At 45.0% G+C, this 15,549-nt stretch overlaps 1 protein-coding gene across 1 annotated transcript in view; it reads left to right on the top strand.

Moving 5' to 3' along the window:
- LOC117401020 (signal transducer and activator of transcription 5B) overlaps window positions 1-15,549 on the top strand; it is a 49,896-nt gene that overhangs the window by 31,242 nt on the left and 3,105 nt on the right. The window contains exons 5-17 of the mRNA XM_034001411.3: window positions 1,582-1,825; window positions 2,104-2,210; window positions 4,301-4,449; window positions 7,361-7,492; window positions 7,857-8,030; window positions 8,969-9,056; window positions 9,998-10,120; window positions 10,957-11,049; window positions 11,864-12,067; window positions 12,515-12,609; window positions 13,443-13,579; window positions 13,828-13,974; window positions 14,747-14,804. Of these exons, the coding sequence (XP_033857302.2) occupies window positions 1,582-1,825; window positions 2,104-2,210; window positions 4,301-4,449; window positions 7,361-7,492; window positions 7,857-8,030; window positions 8,969-9,056; window positions 9,998-10,120; window positions 10,957-11,049; window positions 11,864-12,067; window positions 12,515-12,609; window positions 13,443-13,579; window positions 13,828-13,974; window positions 14,747-14,804 (1,751 nt within the window). The remainder of the gene's footprint in view (window positions 1-1,581; window positions 1,826-2,103; window positions 2,211-4,300; window positions 4,450-7,360; window positions 7,493-7,856; window positions 8,031-8,968; window positions 9,057-9,997; window positions 10,121-10,956; window positions 11,050-11,863; window positions 12,068-12,514; window positions 12,610-13,442; window positions 13,580-13,827; window positions 13,975-14,746; window positions 14,805-15,549) is intronic.

Raw genomic sequence — 15,549 nt, 5'->3', positions numbered from 1 at the left:
TCAGGTAAAATATGGATCAGCTGAGACTGAATAATTAGACACAATAACAGTAAAGGGAAGCAAATGAATATGCAAAGAGGGGCCCCCATTAAACTTAATCTGGCCCTGCCCATGATGTATGAGTTGGCAGTAGGTTTAAAATCTAACACTGCAATAGAGAAAATACAGGATACAGCAAAGATAATGTAATGTGATCCTCATAAACACTGCAGGGTGTTCTTTGAACATTTCCCAACTTCTCCTTAAGCTGAGGGAACATAAAGCCACTTTTCATGAGGCTTGAAATGGTTCCAGGAGACCAGGAGACCTAGTTTGAGGCAACTTCGCTGTATAAAACCCAAAGTCTCCCCTGGTGTGCCATGCAGAGGCCTGAAACCTAGTCTCCTGAAACCATGTTCCAAGCCACAAAGTGGCTTTGTGTTCCCTCAGCCTTTCATGAACAGACAATGATGGTATCTCTCACAGGGGCTGCTGTCATCCCTCACTGACAGAAGAGCACCAACACATACCGTTCTTAATCAGTACACTGAAGAAGTCATAAGACAAACACTTGACTTAGTTTCTTATAGTTTTAACCTAGACTTCTGATGATTAATAGAATAAAATAATGAAATGCTTTGCAGTAAAATTAAAGCTAAACAAGAAATGAAACCCTAATCCACCCTGTCTAGTCATGCTGCATCCTCATTTCTCTTTAAACAGAATATAAAACCCCTTCACTGATATGAACTGAGAAGCGTTAAGTGAAGTGGTGCAGTCAGGGGCTTTACAAAATGAGTTAATGAAGGGATAATGACTTTGCTGTGGCATGTTGCGAGGTATATAAACTCAATACAGTTATTTGAATGAGGAACTTGTCACAGCACTGCCATTATCACTGTCCTACTTCAACCCTTTGTTTGCCTGAAATAATAATTGTAGTCCACTGAAAGAGTTTGTTTGAGAGCAGGACTGGAGTGTCACCAGTAAGCAGTGGTTTGAGTAATAACAGCATGATGGACTATCATAGTAAACAGTCCTGTAGTGGGGTTTTAAGCTAGATAGTGGAACCAGTTATACAAAGTGTTACTGACAGTGCTGAGTGTGCTGGTATTCATACTCGGAACTGCCTTTAAGAAGTATTGATCAGCAGGTATTAAATAAATCCATTCAGAAATGTGTTGATTTCAAAAGAAAAGCTGTCCTTCCCTCACCTTTACAATTGCGTACCAATCAGTGGCAATTAACTTCCGCACTGTGTTTTAAAAGCCGATTTGGAAACTAATTTTCTGCTCATCCAGGGCGCTGATATTTTTACTGCCTCAGTACAGCAGTAAAGAAATGGAAATTTCACTTCCAATAAACTTTTAAAACACTCAGTCAATTGTCATTGATTGGCACTCAGTTGTACAGGTGAGGGAAGGACTGCTTTTTGTGTTTTGAAATCAACACATTAATGAATCGATTTATTGAATACCTGCCGATCAATACCTCATGAAGGCAATTCCGAGTCAGTGTCAGCTCAGCCCTCCTGACGGTTCTCACTGAGTTCATGTACAGCACTGTGTTGGATGTTGTTTTCAAGTGTGTCTCTCTCTGCAGAACTTCCCAGGTCTGGGGGTTCCAGGACAGCTCCCTCAGGCTGGCTCTCCAGCCCTGTCGCCAGCCCCCTCCCCTCTGCCTGCACCCTCAACTGCAGGAGGGAAGCAGGGTGATGACAGAGAGAGACACAGGGCCATCGAGAGGCTGGCTTTAAGGGTCGGGGAGGTTCAGAACTGCCGCAAAGAGATTCACCATCTTCAGGAGAGCATGAACTGGGAAAAGCAGAACTACGACTCCCTACAAGGTACCGTTCAAGGAGTGCTAACCAAGGGCACTACAACACAACCTTCATAATCATGAGTTATACCACACTGGTTCATCACTTGTTGCAACGAGAACAAAACAATGTTGTCGAATTTTATTTGTGATCCCACAACGTCTTTAACTCCTAGCTACTTCAGAAGCATCTGAAGAAGACACTAGCCAACACGTGTCTCTGCCTGACTGTTTTTTAAAGGTGTTCCTTTTCATAGTGCTCCGATGATATGGACTCTTGCTTGTCTTGCTTGTCTTGTTTCCCAGCCCAGGCGATACAGAACAGCATGCTGGATCAGAACCTACCTGAGAGCTGCAACAACCTGCAGAACCGAATCCAGCAGGATGAGTTCAAGAGCCAAGCATTCGCTGAGGTGAGCTCCTGTATGTAAAGAGTCATTCACTGGCTCTCCTGTCATCTCTATTGTGGTGTGCAGGGGGAGTCATACTGTCAGGGGAGCGCAGGGGTCCCCGAGGGTCTGCCCTGGTAAAGGCACGCCCGTGTGGTGTGCAGGGTGAGTCACACAGTCAGGGGAGCGCAGGGGTCCCCGAGGGTCTGCCCTGGTAAAGGCACGGCCGCGTGGTGTGCAGGGGGAGTCATACAGTCAGGGGAGCGCAGGGGTCCCCGAGGGTCTGCCCTGGCAAAGGCACGGGCGCGTGGTGTGCAGGGGGAGTCACACAGTCAGGGGAGCGCAGGGGTCCCCGAGGGTCTCCCCTGGTAAAGGCACGGCCGCGTGGTGTGCAGGGGGAGTCATACAGTCAGGGGAGCGCAGGGGTCCCCGAGGGTCTGCCCTGGCAAAGGCACGGCCGCGTGGTGTGCAGGGTGAGTCACACAGTCAGGGGAGTGCAGTCTAGTTCCTGGAGAAACAAAGGGAAAGCCTTCAATAAAGAACACCGTGTACCTTTCATTTCCACTGTGTCTATTTTGCTATCTAAACCGTTTCACACAAACCCTATATTTTGCTTTCACTTATGAAAGGAAATGTATTAAAAATAAATTATTTGACAAAAATGATTACTGTTGATCGATAAGAGGCCGGTGTTCAAGATTGTGGTTGCTTCAGTTCCGTAAATGTAAATGACCACGTTGCACCAGAGTTTAACACCTGCAGCTGATCAGAGACTAGCTGTGTTATTCCTAGGCAGCTGCTACTTTCACAGTGTGATAACTGTGCAACGATTGATCAAGATATAATAGTTCTATTGTTGGATAGGCAAAAGGCAGTATATTTCATATGAAACAGTTAGGGATGGAGGTGCTATGAATAGACAGTGATGTGGTCAGCTTTCTGGGGTTTTCCTTTGTTTTCAATTGTCAGCACCTGTGATGTAATTACAGACATCATTTGAGAGGAATCAGGAGTGGAGATTATTCCTTTGCTCCCAGAAGAATGTGTAAGAGAATAACTATGGAGAAAGTCCTATTTATAGGAGTTCAAACATAATTTGAGATTATTTAGATTATCGTGATCATTTCTCACCCTATGTTTAAAATGTCATTATGGTCCAGTTGTATTTCTTACATTCACTGGAGACAGTGTTTCAGGGGGCAGGTTAATGGTTACACTCTGGTGTACCAGCTGTACTTAGACAGCCAGAACATGATGACTGAAATAGAACATGAGACAAAGTGACTGTAAAGAAGAAAACACTTCATTAGGAGATATGCCATGTATTTGGAAGATGCTATCCCATTTGTAATATGTGTCTCGCATGTTATCGCACAAATCTCTATTTACAAAAGGATACCTGGTTTACTTTAGTTTCAGGTGGTCTTGCGCTTCCTAGGTCATTTCAACTGGAGGGTGAAATTGTCCCACCCCTCCACCATATTTTTTCTGCCATTAATCAATTAGCTGCTTCCCCTATTGACTTGAACCAGAAGACCCAGTACCCTGCTCCCCTGTGCTGTACCTTACTCCCCTGTGCTGTACCTTGCTCCCCTGTGCTGTACCTTGCTCCCCTGTGCTGTACCCAGCTCCCCTGTGCTGTACCCTGCTCCCCTGTGCTGCATCTTGCTCCCCTGTGCTGTACCCTGCTCCCCTGTGCTGTACCCTGCTCCCCAGTGCTGTACCCAGCTCCCCTGTGCTGTACCCAGCTCCCCTGTGCTGTACCCAGCTCCCCTGTGCTGTACCTTGCTCCCCTGTGCTGTACCTTGCTCCCCTGTGCTGTACCCAGCTCCCCTGTGCTGTACCCTGCTCCCCTGTGCTGTATCCCCTTCCCTCCATTTGTGACCTCCCCCCCCCCCCCCCCAGTGTAGGAGTAAGATTTCTAATAGTTTAAAAACAGCTCACAACATCCGGGACTACATTTTGGTTACTAATCCCTGATATTGTGAGCTGTTTCTAAACTCTATAATAAATACTTAGTGTGAGCTCTCCTACAGGAGGACCCAGCTGTCCCTGCAGTAATCTGGCTCTCTGGTTCAGTGTCTCACTTGTTCCTCTTGTGCTGTATTCTACAGAAACGGATCCAGCTGATCCAGGAGGCAGTACACACTCTGGAACAGACCCAGCAACAAGTGGAGTTGCACATTCAGAGCTGGAAACGACAGCAGCACCTCTCTACCATCGGAGCACCCTTCAGTGATAACCTGTCCTCACTGCAAAACTGGTGAGGGCGTTTCATGTTTTTATATTATCAGTCACATAGTCTGGGGAGTGCAGGTTCCTGGCTGTGTGGAGTGGCTGGTCTTCACTGAGGTTTCCAGAGGGAGCATCGCATTGGCTCTGGTGCTCTGGTTCCTGGTTGTCGGTCTTTGCTGGGGTTCTACAGGGAGCATTGGCTCTGTCGCTAGACAGTCGCAGCTTGCCAGGAACCCGGTGAGCTGAAAGCAGACACCTATAGGGCTGGTCTTTGTTGTCCAGGGGCTGGTTGCTCTCACCCGCTGTGGAACCCCTGGGTGTAGAGAGGATGGAGATTGAAAGATCAAAGAATCCTCCCTGACGTTAAAGAATTTTTCCATAAGGAATGTTTTATAAAAGCCCAGTGCTTTGTGCTTTGAACTGTTTTGAAAGCCCAGCAACTTCAGCCAGAAGAACTTCTGATTTCTCTTTTCCCCATTCCGGGTGATGGATTTGCATAACTACCTGGAGCTTCTTCTGCCTTGACTTCTCAATGACATCGCTCTAAAATCAGAAAAGAATCCAGACAGCTGATCAAACAAGTACAGTGTGTATGGAACAGTAAATTTGATTGCATGAACACAGTGTTCTCTTCTAACTCTAATAAACTTGCTGTTTAGGCTCGACCTAAGCAGGTTTAGTTAGGGGTAAACTAGGAAGTGGTAGCTATGGAAATCCACTACTAGCATGAGGACATGTACCTTCAAGGATTCCAGACTCGTCTTTTGCATGTTTTTTAAAAGCTAGTAACGACTCATGTTTAAAACAAAAGCTACAGTAAGCCTTTTTATTTCTTGGCCCGCAAATTACAGTTTGGTTAATGTCAGCACTGCCATTGAAGATCTCTTGGTAATGCAAAATGAATGGTCTCACAATGAGATTTGCATAGAGTTGAGGCTTGATTGATCTTATCAGCCTGGTAATTTATTTAATGATAAGCTTCACTTACAGGGAATCCATCTCTGTGCGATAGGGAAACAAATCGGCTCGAATTTCTCTATTCATCTCTGTGTGCATGAAGAACTACAGTGATGTTCTTGGATGTTTGGATAGGTGGCTAAAACAAAGTTCAAAGTTAACCCTTTTCTGCCCTGCAAGTATGAAGGCTGTGCTGGTAGCCTGCATGCAGTAGCCTCTGATTCTGTGGTATCATGCAATACAGATAACTGCAAAATAAAGGCTCATGTAGACCGATTTCCATGTACAGTACTGTGCAAAAGTTTTAGGCAGGTGTGAAAAAATGCTGTAAAGTAAGAATGCTTTCAAAAATAGACATGTTAATAGATTATATTTATCAATTAACTAAATGCAAAGTGAGTGAACAGAAGAAAAATCTACATCAAATCCATATTTGGTGTGACCACCCTTTGCCTTCAAAACAGCATCAATTCTTCTAGGTACACTTGCACAAAGTCAGGGATTTTGTAGGCATATAGTCAGGTGTATGATTAAACAATTATACCAAACAGGTGCTAATGATCATCAATTCAATATGTAGGTTGAAACACAATCATTAACTGAAACAGAAACAGCTGTGTAGGAGGAATAAAACTGGGTGAGGAACAGCCAAACTCAGCTAACAAGGTGAGGTTGCTGAAGACAGTTTACTGTCAAAAGTCATACACCATGGCAAGACTGAGCACAGCAACAAGACACAAAGTAGTTATACTGCATCAGCAAGGTCTCTCCCAGGCAGAAATTTCAAGGCAGACAGGGGTTTCCAGATGTGCTGTCCAAGCTCTTTTGAAGAAGCACAAAGAAACGGGCAATGTTGAGGACCGTAGACGCACTGGTCGGCCAAGGAAACTTACTGCAGCAGATGAAAGACACATAATGCTTAGTTCCCTTCGCAATCGGAAGATGTCCAGCAGTGCCATCAGCTCAGAATTGGCAGAAAACAGTGGGACCCTGGTACACCCATCTACTGTCCGGAGAAGTCTGGTCAGAAGTGGCCTTCATGGAAGACTTGCGGCCAAAAAGCCATACCTCCGACGTGGAAACAAGGCCAAGCGACTCAACTATGCACGAAAACACAGGAACTGGGGTGCAGAAAAATGGCAGCAGGTGCTCTGGACTGATGAGTCAAAATTTGAAATATTTGGCTGTAGCAGAAGGCAGTTTATTCGCCGAAGGGCTGGAGAGCGGTACATGAATGAGTGTCTGCAGGCAACAGTGAAGCATGGTGGAGGTTCCTTGCAAGTTTGGGGCTGCATTTCTGCAAATGGAGTTGGGGATTTGGTCAGAATTAATGGTCTCCTCAATGCTGAGAAGTACAGGCAGATACTTATCCATCATGCAATACCATCAGGGAGGCATCTGATTGGCCCCAAATTTATTCTGCAGCATGACAACGACCCCAAACATACAGCGAAAGTCATTAAGAACTATCTTCAGCGTAAAGAAGAACAAGGAGTCCTGGAAGTGATGGTATGGCCCCCACAGATCCCTGATCTCAACATCATCGAGTCTGTCTGGGATTACATGAAGAGAGAGAAGCAACTGAGGCTGCCTAAATCCACAGAAGAACTGTGGTTAGTTCTCCAAGATGTTTGGGCCAACCTACCTGCCGAGTTCCTTCAAAAACTGTGTGCAAGTGTACCTAGAAGAATTGATGCGGTTTTGAAGGCAAAGGGTGGTCACACCAAATATTGATTTGATGTAGATTTTTCTTCTGTTCACTCACTTTGCATTTTGTTAATTGATAAATATAAACTATTAACATGTCTATTTTTGAAAGCATTCTTACTTTACATCATTTTTTCACACCTGCCTAAAACTTTTGCACAGTACTGTAGATCCCAGGGAGAGCTCAGCAGGTTTAATACCACTGCCCTGCAGCATCGATATTGCAGCTTAGAAGATAGTGTGACTGGTTTGTGTTGTGTGTGTGTGTCCTGCAGCTGTGAGCAGCTCCTGACGATCAACATTCAGCTGAACCAGGAGATGATCATCGCGGGGAGAGAGTCTGGAGCGGAGCCCTTCAGAGAGCAGCAAGAGAAACTAGCCCTGCTGCTTAAGACACTCATACAGAGGTAAGAAACCTTCAGCACTGACAAACACACAGAGGGGCTGCACACTAGAGATACACTCACACACACACACACACACACACACACACACACAGGGGCTGCACACTAGAGCTAGAACCAGCAATGATTAATCAGAGATAAATAGTCCACGAGATGCTTCTTTAAAAACATCTGAATAAATCATGTAGTGCTCTGTTTATGAATCCATTGTTTTAATAGAAATTCTATTTTTAGAATAATTTAGAATCTCAAATGCATATGTTACAAGCGGCCTGCTCACTGCTTCTCAGACAGCTTTTGACCATGAGTGTGGTCAGTTCTCAGCTGGAGCGGGTGCCTCTGACCGTGTGTTGCTGTGTCTCTGTAGCGCTCTGCTAGTGGATAAACAGCCTCCTCAGGTGATTAAGACCCAGTCCAAGTTCTCCACCACAGTGAGGTTCCTGCTGGGGGAGAGGATGAACTCCGGGAAACCAGCGGTGGTGAAGGCTCAGATCATCACAGAATCTCAGGCTAGAAACCTGTCCCAACCTGGCTCCCTCACGTAAGAGTCCTGAAATGTAATAGCGATGCAGTTGTCTGCCACTGGGGGTCAAACGCCCTGAGGAAGGGATATTTACGCTTCACACATTTCTCCACTTATCCAACTGTCATGACATTTGGTATTAACATTATTTTGCATAAGTTATTGATAATATAAGATTCTGGAGATATAGGGGGAGTGTCTGTCTGTCTGTCTGTACATCCATCCACCTGTGTCTCCACATCATAGGTAAACCAGCTAGGGGATTACTTCTTTCAACTTTTACTCTGGAACATTCGCCAGGGGAAAGAGATTTTTTCTTCTAAACATGGCAGTGTATCCAGTTCACACTCCCTCCTGCAACAATGCTGGTGATTGAAATGAATGTTGTATTGTGGGAACAGAAAACCAGCATTGTTGCAGGAGGGAGCGTGATCTGAAAACACTGCTATCCTTAGAAGAGATTAGAAGAGGCTTTTCTGTGCAAAGTTCAACTTCATTTGAGGTGTTAATAGTTTTAAATGTTTCAATGTTAGTGAAACACTTAAACTTGTAACCATTATCAAAATATGTAAGGCAAATATAGCTGTTAGCCTTATACAGTGTTGGCCAGTGTATTTAATATGTGTCTCTTCAGTCTTTTCCAGTTATTTATTTATTTAGTCACATTTATATAGCACCTTACGTCACATGGGCCCCAATATGCTTTACACAAAGTTAATAATCAATCCATTGTAATAAGACAGTTTTGGTAACAGAAAGAAAGCCTGTTCATATAAAAAGAACAATAAAAACAACATTATGGGAACACTGATACAATTTGAAATTAGAACGACAACAGAAAAGCAGTTATTTTGTATAATAATACACTGATAAGAAGGCTAGTTTGTGAAGGGATCACTGGTCTGAATGCATCAGCAGTGCACCCAGCAGAGGCTCAGGGCTGTTTTGTTTTTCAGGGAGAACGTGGGGGAGCTCATCAACAACTCGGCCATCTTGGATCACAACGCTTCTACAAAGAGCACCAGCTCCACCTTCAGGAACATGGTGGGTACTGCAGCCCAGGAGCTTCCTAAGAATAACACACAGAGACAAAGCAATATTCATAGAAGCAATATTATAACACAAGTGGGAAATTCCACTGTTTAAAAAGAATTCTAAAAACGTGTCATAATAAAACTACTTCCTTCTGTTTCATCACAACAATTTACAACAAACTGCCAAGCTGTGCATTCCTGGATGGACTGATTGCTCGTGTGCAGGCAGAGAGAGGAACAGCTGGTAGCCATGGTGCTGGTTCTGTTTCAGTGTTCGGGAAGTTATTTTTAAAAAGCAGTCAGTTACAATTATAAGTTACTTGAACAAAATTATTACTAGTTACAGTTACAAATAATTACTTATCAGGGGCACAGTTTCGTTTCTCGGTTTGGTCAGGCTGCAGCTGGAAATATCCTTTGAAGATCCAGCTGTGGAACCCCCTCGTTCCCTCCTCTGACTCTCTTCTAGCAGGATGATCAGAAGTGTGTTCATGTGACATGTAAGGCTGGACTTGCACTGTCGAAGCACTTTCTGATTTCATGCGTTAGCGTAGTCCTTTTTTAAATGTAATGAAAAGTAACCACATTGTTTTTTTCACATAAAATGTAATCTGTTAATAGATTTCGGTACCTGTCTGAAAAAGTAACCGTTACAGTTACAAGTTACTGAAAAATGTAATCAGATTACAGTTACGCATTACATGTAATCTGTTACTCCCCAACACTTTCCATTTTAGTTTTAGATGATTTATCGTAGAGATATCGATATACATTTTCCAGTATCTTACCATTCTTGCTGTACACTCAGCTGTGGATCAGGGGACTGGCCACCTGTATATCTCCCTTGGGTTCAGTCTTTTCATGCTGAGGTAGTATAATGCAATCACCCACAGTGACAATGAAACATGTCAGATTCAAGCTTGGGTAATCTCTCCCTTTGTGTGTCTCCAGTCAATAAAGAGGATCAAGCGTGCAGACCGGAAGGGCTCAGAGTCAGTAACAGAGGAGAAATTCGCCCTGCTTTTCTCATCTGAGATCAACATTACAGGCTGCGATACGGCCTACAATATCCAGGTGAGAGCCCAGTCCCTGTTCCTCCCTCTCCCTCTCCCTCTCCCCTCTGTCAGCCACAGGGGTACACAGTGACAATATCCTGGTGAGAGACCAGCCTCTCCCTCTCCCTCTCCCTCTCCCTCTCCCTCTCCCTCTCCTCTCCCCTCTGTCAGCCACAGGGGTACACAGTGACAATATCCTGGTGAGAGACCAGCCTCTCCCTCTCCCTCTCCCTCTCCCTCTCCCTCTCCCTCTCCTCTCCCCTCTGTCAGCCACAGGGGTACACAGTGACAATATCCTGGTGAGAGACCAGCCTCTCCCTCTCCCTCTCCCTCTCCCTCTCCCTCTCCCTCTCCCTCTCCCTCTCCTCTCCCCTCTGTCAGCCACAGGGGTACACAGTGACAATATCCTGGTGAGAGACCAGCCTCTCCCTCTCCCTCTCCCTCTCCTCTCCCCTCTCCCCTCTGTCAGCCACAGGGGTACACAGTGACAATATCCTGGTGAGAGACCAGCCTCTCCCTCTCCCTCTCCCCCTCCCTCTCCCTCTCCCTCACTCCCCCTCCTCCCTCCCCCCTCCCTCTCCCCCTCCCCCTCCTCCTCCCTCTCCCCCTCCCTCTCCCTCTCTCTCCCCCCTCCCTCCCACACACCCTCACCCTCCCCACCCCTCCTCCTCCCCCTCCTCCCTCTCCCCCTCCTCTCCCCTCTGTCAGCCTCAGGGATGTGATGTGTGAATAAAAACATTTCTAAACTGTAGGCAGGGTGTACAATGTGTTATTTGTATGGCCAGTACATTTCAAATGACTGATAACTTCCCTGCACTGTCACTGATGGTGTCGTGGTGTCTGAATCTCTCTCAGGTGATCTCCTTTCCCATTGTGGTGATTGTCCATGGGAGTCAGGATAACAATGCGCTGGCCACCATACTGTGGGACTGTGCCTTCTCTGAGATGGTAAGAACGATTCACACACCCACAAGCTGCACCGTCAAGCTGCTGTTCCCATGCTGCTCACACAGCTTCCTTTAGTCTTCAGTATGGGTAGAACAACTACTAACCTGAGTAGCTGATTTAGAAACAGTTCAATAAATCAACTAGTCGCCCCTAATTAATCAAGGAAGTATTTGATAATGTCTGGTGCTCTGTTTGTGAATGTTTCATAGTACTTTGTCTGTGCACTATATTTAAAAATCGCACTACCATCCATCTGAAATCACATGCAATCACTTCACAATTACGTGACATGTGATTTTTGACTATCAGTTTGTGAGGTCGACTGTCACTTTGCTATTCGACTAGTTGACTGTTCGGTCTACCCCAAATCTTTAGCCGACTCTGGGCTCCTCGAGTGGCTAACCTGGTAAAAGCACAGTAAGCAGTTTACTGTGCGTCTGATCAATGTGTTCTGGAGCCATCCTGGAATGTTTCTCCATTGATTGAGTTATTATCGTGTTCAGCTGCCAGCCCCACCTTTTCTACATACATACAGACAGAGAGAGTAGACGGGCTGACTGAGGAAGATAACTGTGATATACAATACCCAGAGCAAATGTACCCTTCTAAAAACCACAGTACATTTGCACAGTCATTTTTCAGTGCTTTTCCCATAGTTCTACATTGACCATCGTTTCTCATGATTTGCCATGGTCTTCAATTTTACTTTACCATACAGCTCTGGGATGATTGCTCACATATGCTTCACCATGCTTTCGCTGTGCTGTAGTACACTTTGCAGTGCTTGACTGCTGCTGTCTGTGTCTCCTCGCAGGACCGAATCCCCTTCGTGGTTCCTGACAGGGTCTCGTGGCAGCAGATGTGCGACACGCTGAACACCAAGTTCATGTCGGAGGTTCAGACGCCCCGTCGTCTTGACAACGACAACTTCCGGTTCCTGGCCCAAAAGATCTTCGACGAGCCAGATATCAGCGGAGACTTCCAGAACCGGATGGTGTCCTGGTCCCAGTTCAACAAGGTATAGTACAGCACAATGTGCCCCGCACTGCAGTGACTGCAGCAAGATACAGGCTTCATGACAAATGGACACGCAGCTCTTCAGATATATGGAACAATGTAAAGTGTGCTGTACGTACACTATCCCCTTGTATCGGTCAGCTTGTATCAGATGAATAGGAAGTAAATGACGATAATATCCATATCAAATGTTTCCCATAGTAAAACCCAGAACGGCATAGTAAATCATGTTTAAAAACATGGCAAGCCGTAATACTATACAGTAAATACATAGTATAAGCATGGGAAAAACAAAACTACACTGCAAATTTGCTGTGGTACATTTTTGTAATAGTACATCTGAAACAAATATCAAGTTCACATCCACATTTTAAGCGCCTGTTGAACAACATTTACAAATGCTGTGTGTGACTCTGTGTGTGTGTGACTCTGCGTGTGTGTGTTGCAGGAGGTGCTCCCTGGACGAGGCTTCACATTCTGGCAGTGGTTTGACGGAGTAATGGAGCTGACCAAAAGACATCTCAAGAACTACTGGACTGACCGGTAACCAGCCTTCCTGCATGTCTCTCTGTGGATCTGTGCAGAGATGTCCGTATGTCTATGTGTTTCTGTGTGTGTGTCTGTTTGTCTGTCTCCAGTCTGTGTCCCTTCCATAATTATTAAACACTCAATAGTGCTACATTTAGAAATACTAAAAGAAACTTGGTTTCGATCAGAAGTCTTTCTCAAAGTCATAATGCTTGTCGTTGCTCTCTACGTTTCTTTTAGTATGTCTAACTCTGTATCTCTGTCCACCTGCCTCTGTGTGTGTGTGTGCGCCAGCCTGTGTGTGTGTGTGTGTGTGTCTGTGTGCCTGCCTGTGTGTGTGTGCCTGCCTGCCTGTCTGTGTGTGTAGGATAAGGGATTCTGGCATGCTCCTAATGGGCTGTGTGCATGTGACCGAGTGCTGTTGCAGTGTCGTGTTGGTAGTGATGTCACAGACCAGGAAGTATCAGAAACCAAATAATAGATGGCGGATGTGAAATTGAGTGCTACGGCGCTCAGCTATTTTATTAAATAATAAATAAACAAAAGGTTTAACAAACACAAAACACACTAAACAAAAAGGCGCGTTGGCCCAACAAATAAACAGGGTAGAGAGCTGCAGGTTTATATACAGTGACCATCTCCCGATTAGCAACAATTAATGAATGAATTAACTCGGGAGATGGTCACAGTCTGCACGAGTTCAATAAGGATGCGCGACTGTCAGCCAGCTAAATAAATCACTAGCTGATAAGTCACGCATCCTCTCCTTGTTTACCTGTTATGCATGCTTATTGGCACTCCAAACTCTTTGTTTACCCATTGTGATCCCTCATTGGCTCTCCCTGCAGGCTGATTTTCGGTTTCATTGGGAAGCAGTACCTGCACTTGCTGCTGCAGCAGAGCGAGGATGGAACCTTCCTGCTGAGATTCAGTGACTCTGAGATTGGAGGGATAACCATCGCCTACGTCACCACCACTGACACAGGTACAGCACTGACCGAGACCCACACTGCAGAGCAACTCAGCAGCCTAGCAAAGGGAAACACGTGTGGCATACCTGAAGCCTACCAACAGATGAATAATAAACTAAACAGCTACATGAGGCATTTGTAACAAGTATTGTAAAGCATTCTATTAACTCATCTTCTTGGAAGATCGTGAAAACAGTTCACCAGTAAGGACTGCGTCTGTCTGTCCGATGTTGTATTAACACACAGCTGTGTTTCCCAACAGGAAGCCGACAGATCCTTAATATCCAGCCATTCACTAAGAAGGACCTGGAGATCCGGTCTCTGGGAGATCGAATTCAGGACATCACATTCATTCAGTTTGTCTACCCCAACCGGGCGAAGAACGAAGCCTTCAACAAGTACTACACGGGTGAGGCCAGCGCCATGAACTGTACTCCCAGACAGCAGCTCTGCTTAGAGGATGCTTTTAAACCAGTTTGGGGGGTTCTCTATGGTGCTAACAACGTCATTCTCACCTAATATATATTGCTAGAATTGTGCTAGTCTTTTCCTATATGAAAGCGCACACATTCTGGTAAGGTGAATTTGATGCTTTAATGGTGTTTTATTTGAAGCTTTTGGAGAAGAATATGTATTGATACTTCAATGCAACCCTTGATTGCACTCAGGATAGGTCATTGTCTAAAGAAATGAAATGTTCAGACGTCCCAGAAGCAGCTTGCTCCAGATTGGTTCCATCAACAGGAAGTGCAGCATGAAACAGAGTCTGCCAGTTTTAATGTGTACAAGTGCTATGAAAAAATACCATTAAAAAGCAAATGCACGTGTGCATCTTTCTAATAGGAAAAAGTGAGATGGATGAATTGATGGTAATGCATATTGGATTTTTCTGTTTATTTGTGCAATTATTCAGAGTGGTTATGTGTTCTCCAATAGTGAGTTATTGTCATTGTTCTCCGTATCTGCCTGCCTGGCTTTGAGACATTATGAGCTTGTCTGGAGAATCCTAAGTGCTGAACTAAACAGCCTTCCTCCCTCCATTCAAGTCATGCGACCTGCCAACTCTGCCAGCTACACCTGCACATATAGACACAGGCATGGCAGCGTTACAGTGTTACCGCATAGGAAACGATGATTGAACCTCCTGCAAATATGCTTTTAAACATGTTTTTTCCCCACAGTTATGCCAAACAAAAACAATGGGTACCTTCAAGCGACGATCCACACCAAAGTGGCAGGGTGAGTGTGCTGGAGGCTGGGGTTGAACGGATCCTGCAGCTCCCTGTCTGGTGCTGAGATGGCACCATGGTGCTGTGCCAATGAGAGCTTTTACACAGGAGCCATACGACAAGACTATTCATCTCTCAATAATGCTGCATTTAGAAATAGTGTACTCAAATAAACTTCAATTCAATGACAAACATTTTGACTAGAAGTGTTTCTCAATGTCACACTTCATATTCCACCAGTGCTGTCAGCAGCACAGCAAACAAAGCCATGGAAAGCCATGGATAGCAGCAGAGGCTTTCAGGACTGATGCTGGTTATCTGCCACTAATTATCATGATAAACTGCATGAAACAGACAATTGGCAAATAACCTAAGAATATGCACTGGGCATCACCATACGTCACATCTGAATACACATTAAGCAGAGTTTGTTGAAATATTCACGTAGACGATACACCATGAACAGTCATAGAGTCCTGTAGTTATTCCACAAAGCAAATACCCCACGAGTCCCCATGAGTGAAGTACCCACAGCGCTCTGAACATTCAGGGAGTGTTTCCAGAACAAGTACAGTGTTTAAAACAGAAAGGATGTTTAAACCTACAAAAGCTGATATCAGAGAATTAGTTTCTTTAAATCAGGCTCTGCATGTCCAAAATGAGATACGGTAACAAATATTCAGTCAGGACCACCGAATGTGAAGGTTAGTGATGCCAGATATCGCAGAGCTTATTGCAGATGACCTACAGTTTTG

The sequence above is a fragment of the Acipenser ruthenus genome, chromosome 45 (assembly GCF_902713425.1).
Source record: "Acipenser ruthenus chromosome 45, fAciRut3.2 maternal haplotype, whole genome shotgun sequence".
In the NCBI taxonomy this organism is placed as follows: domain Eukaryota; kingdom Metazoa; phylum Chordata; class Actinopteri; order Acipenseriformes; family Acipenseridae; genus Acipenser; species Acipenser ruthenus.
The sequence above is the reverse complement of the archived record's forward strand: the minus strand, read 5'-3'. Positions and strand labels throughout refer to the sequence as shown.